This window comes from Balearica regulorum, chromosome 4 (assembly GCF_011004875.1).
Source record: "Balearica regulorum gibbericeps isolate bBalReg1 chromosome 4, bBalReg1.pri, whole genome shotgun sequence".
In the NCBI taxonomy this organism is placed as follows: domain Eukaryota; kingdom Metazoa; phylum Chordata; class Aves; order Gruiformes; family Gruidae; genus Balearica; species Balearica regulorum.
This window is the reverse complement of record NC_046187.1, coordinates 49,327,280-49,341,432: the sequence shown is the minus strand read 5'-3', so window position 1 is coordinate 49,341,432 and position 14,153 is coordinate 49,327,280. Positions and strand designations below refer to the sequence as shown.

The window sequence follows — 14,153 nt, the reverse complement described above, 5'->3', positions numbered from 1 at the left end:
ACAGGCCAGAGAAGCACTGCCCACCTGCTGGCCTCCAGGCCCTAGCTGGTCACAAAATCTGAGCTTGTGTGCAAGAGCTGATCACACTCCACACTGCGACGTGCACTCAGAACATTAAAGAACTGCAGTCGGCATGGAATGAGCAGTTATCCCATCAGATTTTGTTAGATGATTGTCAGGGAGAGTTGTATGAGATTTCTTGTAAAGATAATTAGTTCTGGGAAAATTCATTGGTGTGGGAGGGAGTAGAAACACTATTTTAATCTGCTTTCAAGCAGTTTTTACTGAAGCAAATTCTAAAGGCAAAAGCCATGTATTTGAAGGCAAAAGGAAATTGCATTGGCTCTGTCAGAATGCTGTTTTTTGAAGTTTTTGATGTTTATAGCCTTAGTGTTGGAGTTTTAGATCTTAAAAATCCTTATTATGTTGGTGTTGATCTTTACCTTAAAAGTCCTTATGATATATGGGATAATAGATGTCTCTTCTGGTTCTGTTTTAGAAATGGTTAAGAGGTGGCCATTACTAGATAAATAGAAACAATTTCATTTTTCTTACAGCAGTGTAGTAAACCTAAAGATAATGGATATCTTTCCTTGGGGAAATGTGCTGAATATAAAATTAGGAATACTGAATCCTTAATTTGTTTCCTGGGGAAAAAGCACATGCCAGCTTATTTAATGTCACAGAAGAGTGTAAATACATTAATTAGTAGGCATGATTAAAGTTCTTTATGCAAATACATTTTTTCATTGTTTTTCACCAGTGTCTATGCTACCTTTTATGTACTGTAATGATTTTTTTTATTTCAGAGCTCTACATCCACCATGTTGCCCTGTGGACCAGCTTTGTCCTTTGTTCGGTGTCTGGTGCGGAAGAAGAATGTCAGTGGTGAAAGTCCTGAGGACTCCAAGTTGTGCCGATGCTTATCGACAGTGGACCTAATAGCCCTGGGTGTAGGAAGTACCCTTGGTGCTGGTGTTTATGTCCTTGCTGGAGAAGTAGCCAAATCCAATTCTGGACCTAGTATCGTGGTTTCTTTCTTCATTGCTGCGCTGGCATCTGTGATGGCAGGTCTCTGCTACGCTGAGTTTGGTGCTCGCGTTCCCAAGACTGGTTCTGCGTATTTGTATACTTACGTAACTGTCGGTGAACTGTGGGCTTTTATCACTGGTTGGAATCTTATTTTATCCTATGTTATAGGTAAGCTAAAGAACGAATGCAAGTCTCAAGGGTTTCTGAGACAGAAGATATAAGACACAGATTTGACTCTGTCTTTCTTTCCTTTATGCTTAGCTACTATTGCTCTTTACTCCTGCTGAGATGAAATAACCAATTTGATTAGGTTATTTCCTCCTGTGCATTGCCATTGCAAACAGGTTTTTTTGCAAGATGCTTTTGTAAACAATGCATCTTCAGCAGCATGAACTGCATACCTTGGCATGAAAATTGTCTTGGACAGTTCAGTGATGATGCACAAGAATAAACAGGATTTCATTGCTGTCTTTGGTCAGCAAGAATAATTTCAGTAAAATCAATAAGTTGGGGTTTTTTTCTGAATATACACAGCAAGGACATTTACAGGGACCCCATCACTATAGTATCTCACTTGAAGAAAGTCATGATCTTTAAGTACTAACTTATTACTAAGCCTCATGCTAATTAAATAGTGTCCCATCAGGTAATCCCATAAAATACAAAATTGATCAGATTTTAATAAAATCAATGCGTATATGGCAGATATTCAAATAACTATTTCAGTGCTTTAGCAGAGATGACATTTTTTGATTCAATAATGTTTTCTTCCAGAGGTATGTGTTCCAAGCATCCATCATATTGTGTATAAGCACACCTAGCTGTGTATGTATGTATACCTAACTACTGGACTGTTACCCAAATCACTACAAAATCAATATGCCTGAGTATTGTATTGAAATGTATTTCATGATAGGAGAGTTTTAAAAATAAGGTTGTATTTGGCCATGGCCATGTGCACTCTTTACCAGAGTATTAATCTTAAATACTAACTCTAGCAATATACATCTTGCTAGTGATTTTTGCTTCACTTCCAGGTGGACAAACTTTCCTTTATGTTCTTTCTTAAACTGTTTTCTTACATTGCTTTATATTGTTTAAAATATGCCATATTTTAACTTTAGAAAAAAATGCCTTCCAGAATGACATCAGATATAAATGATACAGAAATAATTTATGCAATATTTAAGGAATCAGTGAGGTACAAATTTGTATATTTTAGTTGTAGAATTATATGTTACCATTTAACTATGTAGAAAACTTCTTCTAAAATGTTAACATTCTTCAGCAAAACAAAATCATTGTTTTAACAGAAGTCTGCTAAAACATGCTTAGTTTTATTTCTTTTTCAGTAGAAGTAACTGTATCCCACTGTACGTATGCAAAACCCTAAATACACATGTATTTTATGAAGGTACATCAAGTGTAGCAAGAGCCTGGAGTGGCACTGTTGATGAACTTCTTGAAAAACAGATTGGTCATTTCTTCAGAACCTACTTCAAAATGAATTACTCTGGGCTAGCAGAGTATCCTGACTTCTTTGCTGTATTCCTTATATTACTTTTATCAGGTAAGACAATATATGGCTTTGTTTATTATGGTTGTGATGTCAGAGTGTTTCTGACAGACAAAAATGCTAAATTGTCATTTGTATTTTACCAGAAATAGCTTAATAATGTTTAAGAAGTTCAGATGTGCATTCATGTAGTGACACAGTAACTCTGGGAATTAAATGTATATAATCAAATTTTCATGTGTACCCTCTTTTGTTAAAGCTGAGACATGAAATAATCACTTGTCAGTACTTTTTTCATAAAACTCATGATACAGATTGATGATAATGAAAATTATACACTTCTGTGTGGTTTTTATGGCTTTATCACTGGTAAATGCTTTCAGAGGGACCTTGAGGTTAAGCTCTGTTCTTTGGTGATGTGACATGCTTTCCTTAAATCACATACTGTGCATGTAGTGAGTATTTGTAAGGGTTTTTTTCCCTCTAAATTGTTTAGCTTATTCAGTATAAAATAACTTTCCCCTGTTTGAAGACTTCAAAAGAGTTGTTTAGCCTAGAACTTGTTTGATCTAAAGGGCACTCCAAGGTACTGTCATGGCCCAACAAAGAGACTGGTTTGAAACCTAAGTAAACCTTTCATGTCTACTCCACTCAGTTCTGTTTCTTTTTTGTTGTTAATCATGTATCATGCTTTTAAATTACAAAAATTGACACCAACTATATGCTTTTCAATGGATCAGAAATCTCAAAAATACTGCAACTTATTAGCCTGTTTGCATTTAACAATTACTTTCCACAAGGAAAAGTTCTTACTGCTACCAGGAGTGAAGGAAACAGTAAGTGTATTCTGAAGTCTATAGTTTGTTTTCAGCCAATACTAGAAACATTTCAGTATTCAGTAGAGGTCTTACCCATATCTCAAATATTTGTCATCTTCAATCTCTCTATAGATCAAACAAAAGCAGGATCCTTTCTTCTCTGGAAAGTGAAACTAAGTTATATGGGTATAACCTCCTGTTCTCTTACTCTGTTATGAGTGGCTTTTTTGGACTCAGTACTTAGGAAAACATTTCTGTTCAACTAATGCTACAATGAGTGACCAGCGCATCCAGAGCTTTTATTAGGTCTCTGTACATAAAAAGATGAGTTCTCACACTTAGGAAGATCACAGAGTTTACTAGACAAGGTTTAGTTCAGCATCCTGCCATGTTTGTGGCTCAGAGTTGCCTGAGGGACCAGTTCAGACCCTTATGTCTTCAGGAGGGATGGGAATGAATTTGTTATATAGCTGGAACAGACCTTTCAGTTTCACCTCTTCCAAAGGAAGGAGGAAAAAAATAACATTTCTGAAAAGCAGAGCACTGAAACTCCACAAACCAAACTATAAAATGCTAGTATAGATGACGCCACCTTTTATGTTTTCTCCATTGCTAACATAAGAAGTAGAGATTCCTGATAGAACAGGAAATGTTACTCCTGTGGTTTGGCACTGCTCCTGAGTTTTCATGTGTGTCCTGTCTTTTCATCCCCACCATCATTCCTTCTTCACTTCTCTTGTGCTTGTGCCACAAATTACCTCTCCAGGTCTCTGTGGTAAGCAGCCAAACCACCAGTGAATGAAGTGGGTGGAATTCAGCACTGCTGAGAGGAGGGACAATGGGGATGGCTCGGGACTGTGGAGGCTGAGCATGATACAGTAATTGGATTCTGAGCTGTGCAGAGCTGAATCATAGGAGTAGCAGATGATGGTTTACCAAAAATGTTATGTGCTAAGCACAAGGGAAAGTACACAGAAATCTGGTTGGGGGATTTTTTTTCTTACAGAAAAGATTTTTTTTTTTTTTTTTAAAAGTACGAACTATGTTTCATACTGCATTAGGCTGATGGAAAAGTTTTTCCCACTGCCTTCTTGGGAAAAACTGAGCTAAAGAAAGCATACACCTATTTCCAATAAAACCACCACTAATGAAGAAAACTTGAACAGTTCATATGATAACTTCTCTTTTATGATAAGATAGCAACTGTCTCATTAGTGGAGTCAGAAATTTTTTAGAAATTATCTTGAGAGGCTTAAAATTTTCAGACTTAATCTCTAAATAATGAGGAAAAGCATGTATGTGATATTAGTGGAAATGCTTAGAGTGCAAATAACCTGTGGAGGTTTTCTCATTGGATTTAATTTATCCTGATCTGCTCACTGCCTTCTCTTCCTTTAAACTGTTAGTCCACTTATAGTTGTTACAAATCTAATGACATAGTTGGATCCTGATGGAGTAACTTTCAGATTGTTTAAATGGACTACTCTGCAACCTAGGGCACATGCATTTTGTATCAGCCTGTTTTCTAGAATCTCTATGAATCATGCATTTCTCTTAAATGTTTTATTTATGAGCTAGGAAATGCGACTCTTACTCTGTGATAGATAAGCACTGAAAAACTTAGAGTGAACAGATTACATTATTAATCTAATAATTTTGCTTATATTTTTAAATCTAATTCTGTAAGGAATAGATTCTACCAATAGAATAGATTCTGTTTTTACTACGCATAGAATTCTTGTACCTATTTTTGCTCCATCGTATAAAATAGAGATATGAATTGGAATCTCAGAAAAGCAGTAAGCAACCATTGCTCAAAATACTTTTAAATAGTTAAATAATACAGTTAAAGAAGCTTTCTGTTTTGTGGTTTCCAATACGCTTGCCTATTGCCATGCTGTCAAAGAGTCTAGTAAATCTGTGCTACTATTTTTTAAAAGTATAAATTCTAGTCCTGTTTTTTTAGTATTATTCACAGTACTTACATGTTTATCTTTTTTTAAATGCCATTTTATTAGTTTAAAGCTCCATTCACATCTATACAATATTTTTATTTTATAGGTCTTTTATCTTTTGGAGTAAAAGAATCTGCATGGGTGAATAAAATTTTCACTGCTATTAACATCTTGGTCCTACTCTTTGTTATGATTTCTGGTTTTGTGAAAGGACATGCCGATAACTGGAAAATAAGTGAAGAATCTCTCATAAACCTGACTGCAGAAACAGAGTAAGTCGTTTTGGGTTTTTTTTATCAATCTACTTGCTCATATTCTAAGCAATTTTCCGTTTTACTTGCTTTAGTGGTATTGCAGGCAATATATCAACAATAGCTCTGTTGCTGGGAATGATCAACTTTTTTTCCCTTAAATTAGTTTATTATTTTCTTGTTTGTAGTTTCCTTTAAAAACCATCTCATTTCAATACTGTTGTTCATAGCCATTTGAGAGGTTGCTGGCTTCTTGTCCTTAAGCCATGTGTTAACTATACTATGTGAGTATGACATTAGTGTTTTAATCTGTTTTGCCACAAACTGCAAAGTAAGATGATAGTTACTTGATTTGGATATTCTTCCATTTACTGCTATTTTTGTCTTTCTTACAAGCTTTGACATAAAAATGTCTTCTTGTGCAGTTTTGTAAAGCAGAACTCTGTCTTGATGAGAGCATTTTAACATGTTTTACCAGAGTTCATCACAACAAGGAGGCAAGGAGGATGCATGTGTTTGTCCTACCAACAATAATAATAATAATAAAAAAGAACTTATTTTTCTGCTGTATTTTTCTTCTTTATAGGAATTACTCATCCAATGAGAATGTGACAAGTATATATGGGAGTGGTGGCTTTATGCCATATGGTTTCACAGGAACATTGGCTGGTGCTGCAACCTGTTTTTATGCTTTTGTAGGATTTGACTGCATTGCAACAACTGGTATAGTATTTATATGTGTGTGTATATATGTATAAGTACATATGTATAACGTTTTTTGTTAAAAAAAATCCCACACAAACAACATAACAATCTGTCTACTGTTCTTCCTTTGCTTTCTCCTAAACCTCCTTCAGTCCACATACAATGCGTCTGAGTTCACTCCTGAATGTGGCTGTCATTCTGGGATGAAGGAAGAGATTTTACTTACTTTATTCTTATTCTAAATAAATTAGTTGTTCCTTTCTAAGTCTGGGAAGTGCTCAGTATACATTTTTTCTGCCCAAATCATATTAATCACTTGCTCACTTTTACAGTTCTCTGAGATGAGGTATCTCTTCTAAAGGCTGGCTTGTGTATGGCTGAGAGGGAATGAGTGCATTGAATTTGTAAATTGTAGGTAAATAACTCAAAATGATGGGCTTTGAGTACTCCAAATATAGCATGTATTTTATGTCCTTTAGTTTACCTCTATTTTTAATGCTATTTCTGGCAACAAAATACTGAGTTTTGTTCTGTGCCACTGAGCTTATTTTATACAGATTTTTAAAACTTCTATTACAATGATTTCCATAGCTTAGATTAACAAATAATTTGTGTTTGATGTTATCTTTTAAAGCTGAAGGTGGAAATGAGTAAGAATTTTTGGTGGGGTGTTTTTTCCACTTTTTTCAGGAGAAGAGGTCAAGAATCCTCAGAAAGCCATACCCATAGGAATTGTGGTGTCCCTGCTTGTCTGCTTCATGGCCTATTTTGGGGTTTCAGCTGCACTGACACTTATGATGCCATACTGTCTACTAGATGAGAAAAGTCCTCTGCCAGTAGCATTTGATTATGTTGGATGGGGTCCTGCGAAATATGTTGTAGCTGTGGGATCCCTCTGTGCTTTGTCTACAAGGTAAAGATGTTGAAATACTGATTTTATTAGGAAAAGCTGATGGATAACGTGACATTTAAATATATGTTCATGCCTTAATTTTGAAGGCTCAGTTCATGCAAAGGATTAGCAATAAGTATTATAAGCATGTTTTAGACTTAAGCAGGTCTCGATCACAATAGGTGCATTAATTTAAGTTCCTTTTTTAAACTGTACCGTTATTGAACTCTCCCTCTCTGGCTTATTACCCAAAAGTGGGGTTTTTTAATTAAAATATGTATTTTCAGACATACGACCTGCAAGTTATCTTTATTAAGTGATAAAATAAACCTCACCCATTTTGTCCTTTCTTGCTGTCAACTCCCAATGACTCAGCAGCTTTGTGGGCTCTGTGTATTTGCAGACAAAATTGAAGAGATGATTAACTAGCTCCACTCCTCATCTTCATTGCCTGTCTCTGTTTTCCTCCAGTAGCCAGTCTGTCTTGTGACATCATCCCTTCCTGTGGTTGCTGTGTGGGTATTTGAGATGTAGATTATAGCTGTGAAAATATTATAATTTATTCCTCTTTGTGAAACTGTGGATGTAACCTTAACATACTGTGTTACTTTGATTAAAAAGATCAGGGAAGGCATGAGATATATTAGTATGTGGCCATATATATTACACCCCAATTGTAATCTGGTATAAACACCTCCATAGACCAGAAAATTGCTTGATACTTGGATTTAGGGATAGAAAAATGCTAATGCCAATCTTGACCTGGGCTTATATAGGTAAGAGTCATTTCTGTGAGCTTCAGTGGTAAAAGTACTGGCTGCCTTTCCACAAAGGGAAACGAAATGCCTGTTGAAGCACTAATGCTAACTGCACCCTGAGATAGCCCCGTAAGCGTTAGCCTGAAGAAGATGAGCGTGCTGACTGTGGACAATGGTTTAGAGGAAAGGAATATTTTGATGTAGGAGGGGATAGAAAAAGGAAGTAGTTCCAGAATGACATTAAAAGCATTGCAGGGCTGACTGAAGAATGTCATAGTTACACAGTTCATTCTGGGAATTTTTTGTCTATATTGCTAAATAGTAAAAGTGATATATAAGCAGAGACTAGATTAAATAAATTAATATGGGAAAAAAAATGAACTGAGATGGTAAAATGCTTTTTCAGAAATGTGAACTGTTGGTCTCTTTTTCCAGTGTATTCTGAAGAATTTTATTTACTCATGTGGAGAGGTTAATCTTTCAATCTGTTGACTGATGTCAGTTTAAAACAAACTAAAGGAAATTATATTTCATATTCCTCAGTTTAGAGGTATAAGTAAGAAAAAGAGCTGGGATCATTGCTTTTGGTCCTTATAGTTACCTCTTATGCTATGTCGTGAACTTGTTTCCTCAGGGTGAAGATGTTTGTTAATATTTCTCTTATTTATGTGAATGTACTTAAAGGGGGGTAGGATAAATAAATTTTACAAAACCACCACAGCAAAAGACTTGGCAGTGGATTTTAACAGTATCCGTATTTGAAGAAAGCAATTGTCACCCTGATTTAGGAAACATTCTTTTTTAGAAGGGACATTCATACATTAAAATCAGTTCAGGTGTAATGAAACTCATCTTGTGTGTCTAGCCTTAATGCTTATGTCTCATGAACATTGCTGGAGGTACTTAGCATTTGTGGTATGTAAAAGCTATGCCTTCCCAAAGCGACGATTCTCTAAAGTAAGAAAGGCAACCATTCACCCGGTTAAAAACTAGTGTGCTTGCTGCAGAGGTTATACTGGCTATGATTTTGCCTTTTGTCCTTTCAATGTTTTTGGGTTTCTTAATTACAATTATTTCGCTTTGAGGGAAAGAAACCACCTAATTTAAAAGGTATGTTTAGAAACAGCTTCGAGTTATCAACAGTTTAAAAGCTTTCTGTGTTCTGCTAATAACAAAATTAAATCAATTAGCTTTACTTCTTCCAAAAAAGGACACAATATTAATGAAGCTTGGCTAGAGGTGCTTTAATCAAAAGAAATAATGTGCCCAAGTACAACTGTATGGTGCTTACTTTGAATTACTGTTAATCAGCAGCATTACATGGAAATGTAGGATGTAAGAGATGCTGCTAAGGTTTATTGATTTGCTGCTGCTGACTGACTGACTGATTTTCTCCAGGAATACTAAAGCTTAATTGCATAGTTAGTGTGACCTGGAACATGTTCCTGGTCCACTAATACCCAAGCACTACAGTGATGGCAAGAGTTATTTTGCTAATCTGAATTCTCTCTGATGAAGCAATTCCATTACTTAATTTAAAAACAAAACAAAACAAAACAAAGAACTTTACATGGAAAATGAAATTTCTATTTGTGTCTGATCTGTAGTATCTTGGGCTATGGGGCTTTCTGGTTTTGTCTTTTTGTCAAATCATAAATTTTGTTTCTATAAATGCCATTAATTAACATTGTTTATCTTGTCTATGATACAACTCTGCATGAACTGTGTTTGCCATGTTGCATGTGTTTGCTTTTTACGCAGTCTTCTTGGATCCATTTTCCCAATGCCACGTGTAATCTATGCTATGGCGAAGGATGGGTTGCTTTTCAAATGTCTAGCTCAAATCAGTTCCAAAACGAGGACCCCACTAGTTGCTACTCTATTGTCTGGTGCAGTGGCAGGTGAGACTAAGAGTTGATCCTTGTAAAGAAAGGTGCACTGCTAAACACATTGCATATATGGAAATAAATCACTGTTGTGTAGCTTTGATTTGCTTTGGACTGAAACGATCAAATCTGATTGTCACCAGGTAAAGTAGGCTACCAGTAAAACTTTTCTCTACCACAGATTTTGTATTTGTTGATTAATCTCAAGTGCTTTCAAAGCCTAGGTTCAAAATAAACAACCCAAACCCAAGAACATCGGTCAACCAAACAAAAAAACAAGAGCAGCAACACAGAGCCTAAACCAAAACTATACCTAAACCCATTAACTCTTCCAAGCTTTCTTTTTGTGTAGTTGGGTTTACCAGTAAAGCATTGTGCTTTTAATAACCTGTATTTGAACTATACATTTTTCTGTTCTAGTCTTCTCGGCTCTATGTTCCCTTTGCCCCGAATTCTGTTTGCCATGGCACGTGATGGTTTACTCTTTAGTTTTCTTGCCAAAGTGAGTAAGAGGCAGGCACCAGTTTCTGCCACCTTGACAGCAGGGGTCATCTCTGGTAAGCTCTCAAAGCCTGTGTTACTTAAAACTGAGATTTAAACACTCTATGCATGTGCATGGTACTTTATATTTTTGAAAAGGGCTGCTTGTTAACTTCCCTTGCACGTACAATGGGAATAAAATTACCGAGTAATCAAAGGGTGGAAGAACTCCAGATCTTGCCAATCATGGTGGTGGTGATGTCCTTAATGTCACAGAATTCAAAATTATTTTTTTTTTTAATATTGGCTTCTTGTGTTGTCAATAAGCTTGTTACTTAATCTGGGTCCCTTATGCTGATGCTCTACTTACAGGGTTTCCTACACTTATATATTTATCAACGTCTATAAGGGGGGAAAATAACTGTCACATTTTTTATTATGATACATGAGAAAAAAATCTAAATTTGCAGCAGGATCACCTTTTGTGTAAAATACAAAGATTTTTAAATTGTCTTCTAAAGAAAAAGGATTCTGGTTTTGTATAGGCTTACAAAATTGTGCTTGAGGGATATGTGTGTGTGTTTTGGGGTTGTGTGTGTATACACATACATGTATGCACATACATGCCCACATGTGTTTTAGCATAACAGCATTTTGGGAGCTGTTGCCAACTCTTAATACAAGGAGAAATTTTTAACACGCACCTCTTTCACTTTTGTACCTTCTTGCAGAGGTGCATGTAGTTGTGCTCAAATTTCATTATCTTTTCACTGCGATGTCTAATTACCCAGGAAAACTGGAAGCTCTAGAAGTATTTAACTCAAAGGCAAATAAGTAAGTCTTAAAAGTAATTAAAATATGAAAAAACATGCCTTGTAACATTTAGCAACCCTGCTAAAATTGATATCAAATAAGAAGTTCGGAATTGAAACTAAAATATTATTATTTATAATCAGGGTCATCCTCAGATGCCACAAGACTGGAACTGCTCATGCCCTGTACTTGGCAGTAATGTGGGAAGGCACAGTTATTGTCCAGATAGTTCCCACATGAAGCATCAGTTCCACTTTCTTGGGTCAGAGTACAAATAAATTGCTTAGAATTACTTTTATTGTTTTGACTTTATATTATTTAAATTTGTAATATTGATGTATTCCCCTATAATAATTTGGAAGTGCAAATATTTGGGATGAAATGAACATCTTTATCTGAAATCACAAGGATGATGAGGAGAAAGAAAACCATGTTACCTAGCTGGTAAACTGATACAGTAATATAGCCCTGACTATAGCTATGCAGCAGCCGTCACTTGGACTGCTTTTAGACAGTCTGGGGAATTTGGTGTGTCAACAACTCACCTGAAGACAGTTTAATCTACTGCTGGAGGAGTAATGTCTTCTGTCTTTAAAAAGATGCATATTTAGTAGCTTATGGTCATAGCTTTGCGAGAATAGTTACGGATGTATGCAACAGCTTCTATTATCTGACTTTTCTATTCATTCTTAGCATGGATAGTTTTAAAAATGTTAAAGAGATTAGATGTTTGGCCCCTTAACTATAGTTATCAGGTCAAGACTACAGCTGAATCAATTGTCACGTTATTACTGTGACTTACCTTTTCACAGGTGGTAATTGCGATTGCAAACCTGCACACAGCGAAATGTTTTGGTATCAGTCCAAGGTTTCTTCACCATAAATTGATCTACCGTTGTTTCTTACAATTGGAGTCGAATTAAGAGAGGTGGAAAAGCAATACTGTGTCCTTTTTTCTCTTAGTCAGAAACTTGCAGGCATTTTTCAGTTTGGTTCTAATGTAAAAGAATATTCTGGGCTACAAAGCAGCCTTTCGAAGCTAGAATTAAAAATTAAATAAAGCCACTTACATGAGGTTATAGTAGGTTCGGTTCTTCCTCAGCTTTGCTTACCTATGCTCTTTTGAGCATGCAAAGCTGTGAGGTATTCAGAAATCTTCCCTGTAAATGACTTCTTGGATTTAGGAACATCCACTGTCATTAAAGAAAACAGGATGATCTTCCTTCCTTCATTGGAAAGGGAGACTCCCAGATGAAATAAACCTTCTGTAGTCAGCAGTCTTGTTTTCAGAAAATCACATTTTGCTTTCTCCTTCAGGATCAACTACCAGGGGAATGTGTGTTTGTGCACTTATACACCTATCTACAAATATATTAACAAACATGTAACATAAATATTATCTATAAGTATTTCTGAATATCGAAAAATTTGTGCGTGCATATACATACAGTGTATAAAGGCTATGTTTAATAATTTATTTTGAAGTTGAGATTACTGGTGATTCAAAAGATTAAGTATTTTCAGATTCTTTCTGCATCTCAATAATGTTAATAAAATACAAATATTTTAAGAGGTTCTTTGACCACATATATTTCAAATCAATTAGCATTAGCCTTTCATTTAGTGATGGCTTGCACTAATTTCTTTATGTGTGTCTGTGTGCAAATAGCATAGACCAAAAAAGACATTCCAGAATCTCCAAAAGAATGTGGCATTAGCTTTTATAAACACAAAGACTGCTGTAATTACCCTCAGTATCCTGGAAGTTTCTGCCTCTGATTTCAGTGATCTTAAGAATATTAATTCTTGTGAGATTTTGCTGTCCTTTCCTGAAGGCCACTTGAACTTAACTTTTTTTTAGTAAGATAAACAATTTAAAAAACCCCACAAAACTATTTTATTCGAGAGAACTCCTGAAAGTCCTCTTTACATAGAGCTCTTTCTCAGCTCAGCAGAAATTTTACATACCAGTGACTTACTGGGTCGGACCATTTTTCCCCAGTTTGGCAGCAGAATCCATCCTCTCAGCTTTGGTGAGACTCTGTTGCAGGTTCTGAACCTTATTCTATGAAAATATATTTTGAATGTGGCCCAAATTCAATAAGCCATGTGTGGAAATACTTATGTCCAATAAGTCCAATACGAGTTGCTTGATTATGCAGCATGACTGTATGGCTCATCAGTGCATATCTATATGAATGAGATCCCCCAACTGTAGGGAATTAGGTTTGGGAATGTTGGCGATGACTTCAAAAATGTGTTTTTAAGGATTACCATGATTTCACTCACATTGCTGTCAGTAAAACGATGTAGTTACACTGCAGACAGATTTTAAAATCTTAGCTCTTAGTATTTCTTAATATTAATCTTAGCACTTACCGTTGGACTCCATGATCTTAAAGGTCTTTTCCCACCTAAACGATTGTATGGTTCTATGATTCTATGTCAGCTTCATACAAATTTTGCATTTTCTTTTCTTTTTTAGCTATAATGGCATTTCTGTTTGACCTAAAGGCTTTAGTGGACATGATGTCTATTGGTACACTTCTTGCTTATTCACTTGTGGCAACTTGTGTCCTCATTCTTAGGTGAGTCAAAATCATCCTTTGTATTCTACTGTGCTTTATTTTGTGTTGGTCAGTATATAAACAGAAGTGACATTTGCAGGGTATGTTTCTTGCTAGATAGCTAAATGTTTAAAAATTAGCTGTACGCATCTAAATGATTACTAAGAAGCAGTGACCCATCAAAGAAAACAATGACATATTGTCATATCAGGCAAATCAAAGCTTCATGTGACATCTAGACACCTTTTCTTTTCCAGAAGATGTGTTAGTCCAAGCATTAGTCCCAAAGGTACTAGATGTAATGAATGATATTTTGATATGAATACATCAGGCCTATTACATTGTGGGGGCTGTATGTCAAAGGTGTAGATGTTCTAAGTAGTTCACAGGATGAACAGGTTCAAATAATTGGTTTGTATTACCCTAGTCAGACAAGTGTTTCAAGACGTGATAGCCCTAGAAGAGAGTGCAAATATTATC

At 35.7% G+C, this 14,153-nt stretch overlaps 1 protein-coding gene across 13 annotated transcripts in view; it reads left to right on the top strand.

Annotated features, from left to right (window-relative positions):
• The window catches only part of SLC7A2 (solute carrier family 7 member 2), a 56,580-nt gene that overhangs the window by 31,991 nt on the left and 10,436 nt on the right, over window positions 1-14,153 (top strand). For 8 of the 13 annotated variants that reach the window (XM_075752061.1, XM_075752053.1, XM_075752055.1 and 5 more), the window contains 7 exons: window positions 810-1,200; window positions 2,447-2,602; window positions 5,428-5,593; window positions 6,159-6,295; window positions 6,968-7,190; window positions 9,689-9,828; window positions 13,592-13,694. In XM_075752061.1, the coding sequence (XP_075608176.1) occupies window positions 825-1,200; window positions 2,447-2,602; window positions 5,428-5,593; window positions 6,159-6,295; window positions 6,968-7,190; window positions 9,689-9,828; window positions 13,592-13,694 (1,301 nt within the window). In that variant the 5' untranslated portion in view covers window positions 810-824. Of the gene's footprint in view, window positions 1-809; window positions 1,201-2,446; window positions 2,603-5,427; window positions 5,594-6,158; window positions 6,296-6,967; window positions 7,191-9,688; window positions 9,829-10,233; window positions 10,371-13,591; window positions 13,695-14,153 lie in introns of all 13 variants that reach the window. The other 5 variants (XM_075752059.1, XM_075752058.1, XM_075752056.1 and 2 more) reach the window with 1 other exon arrangement.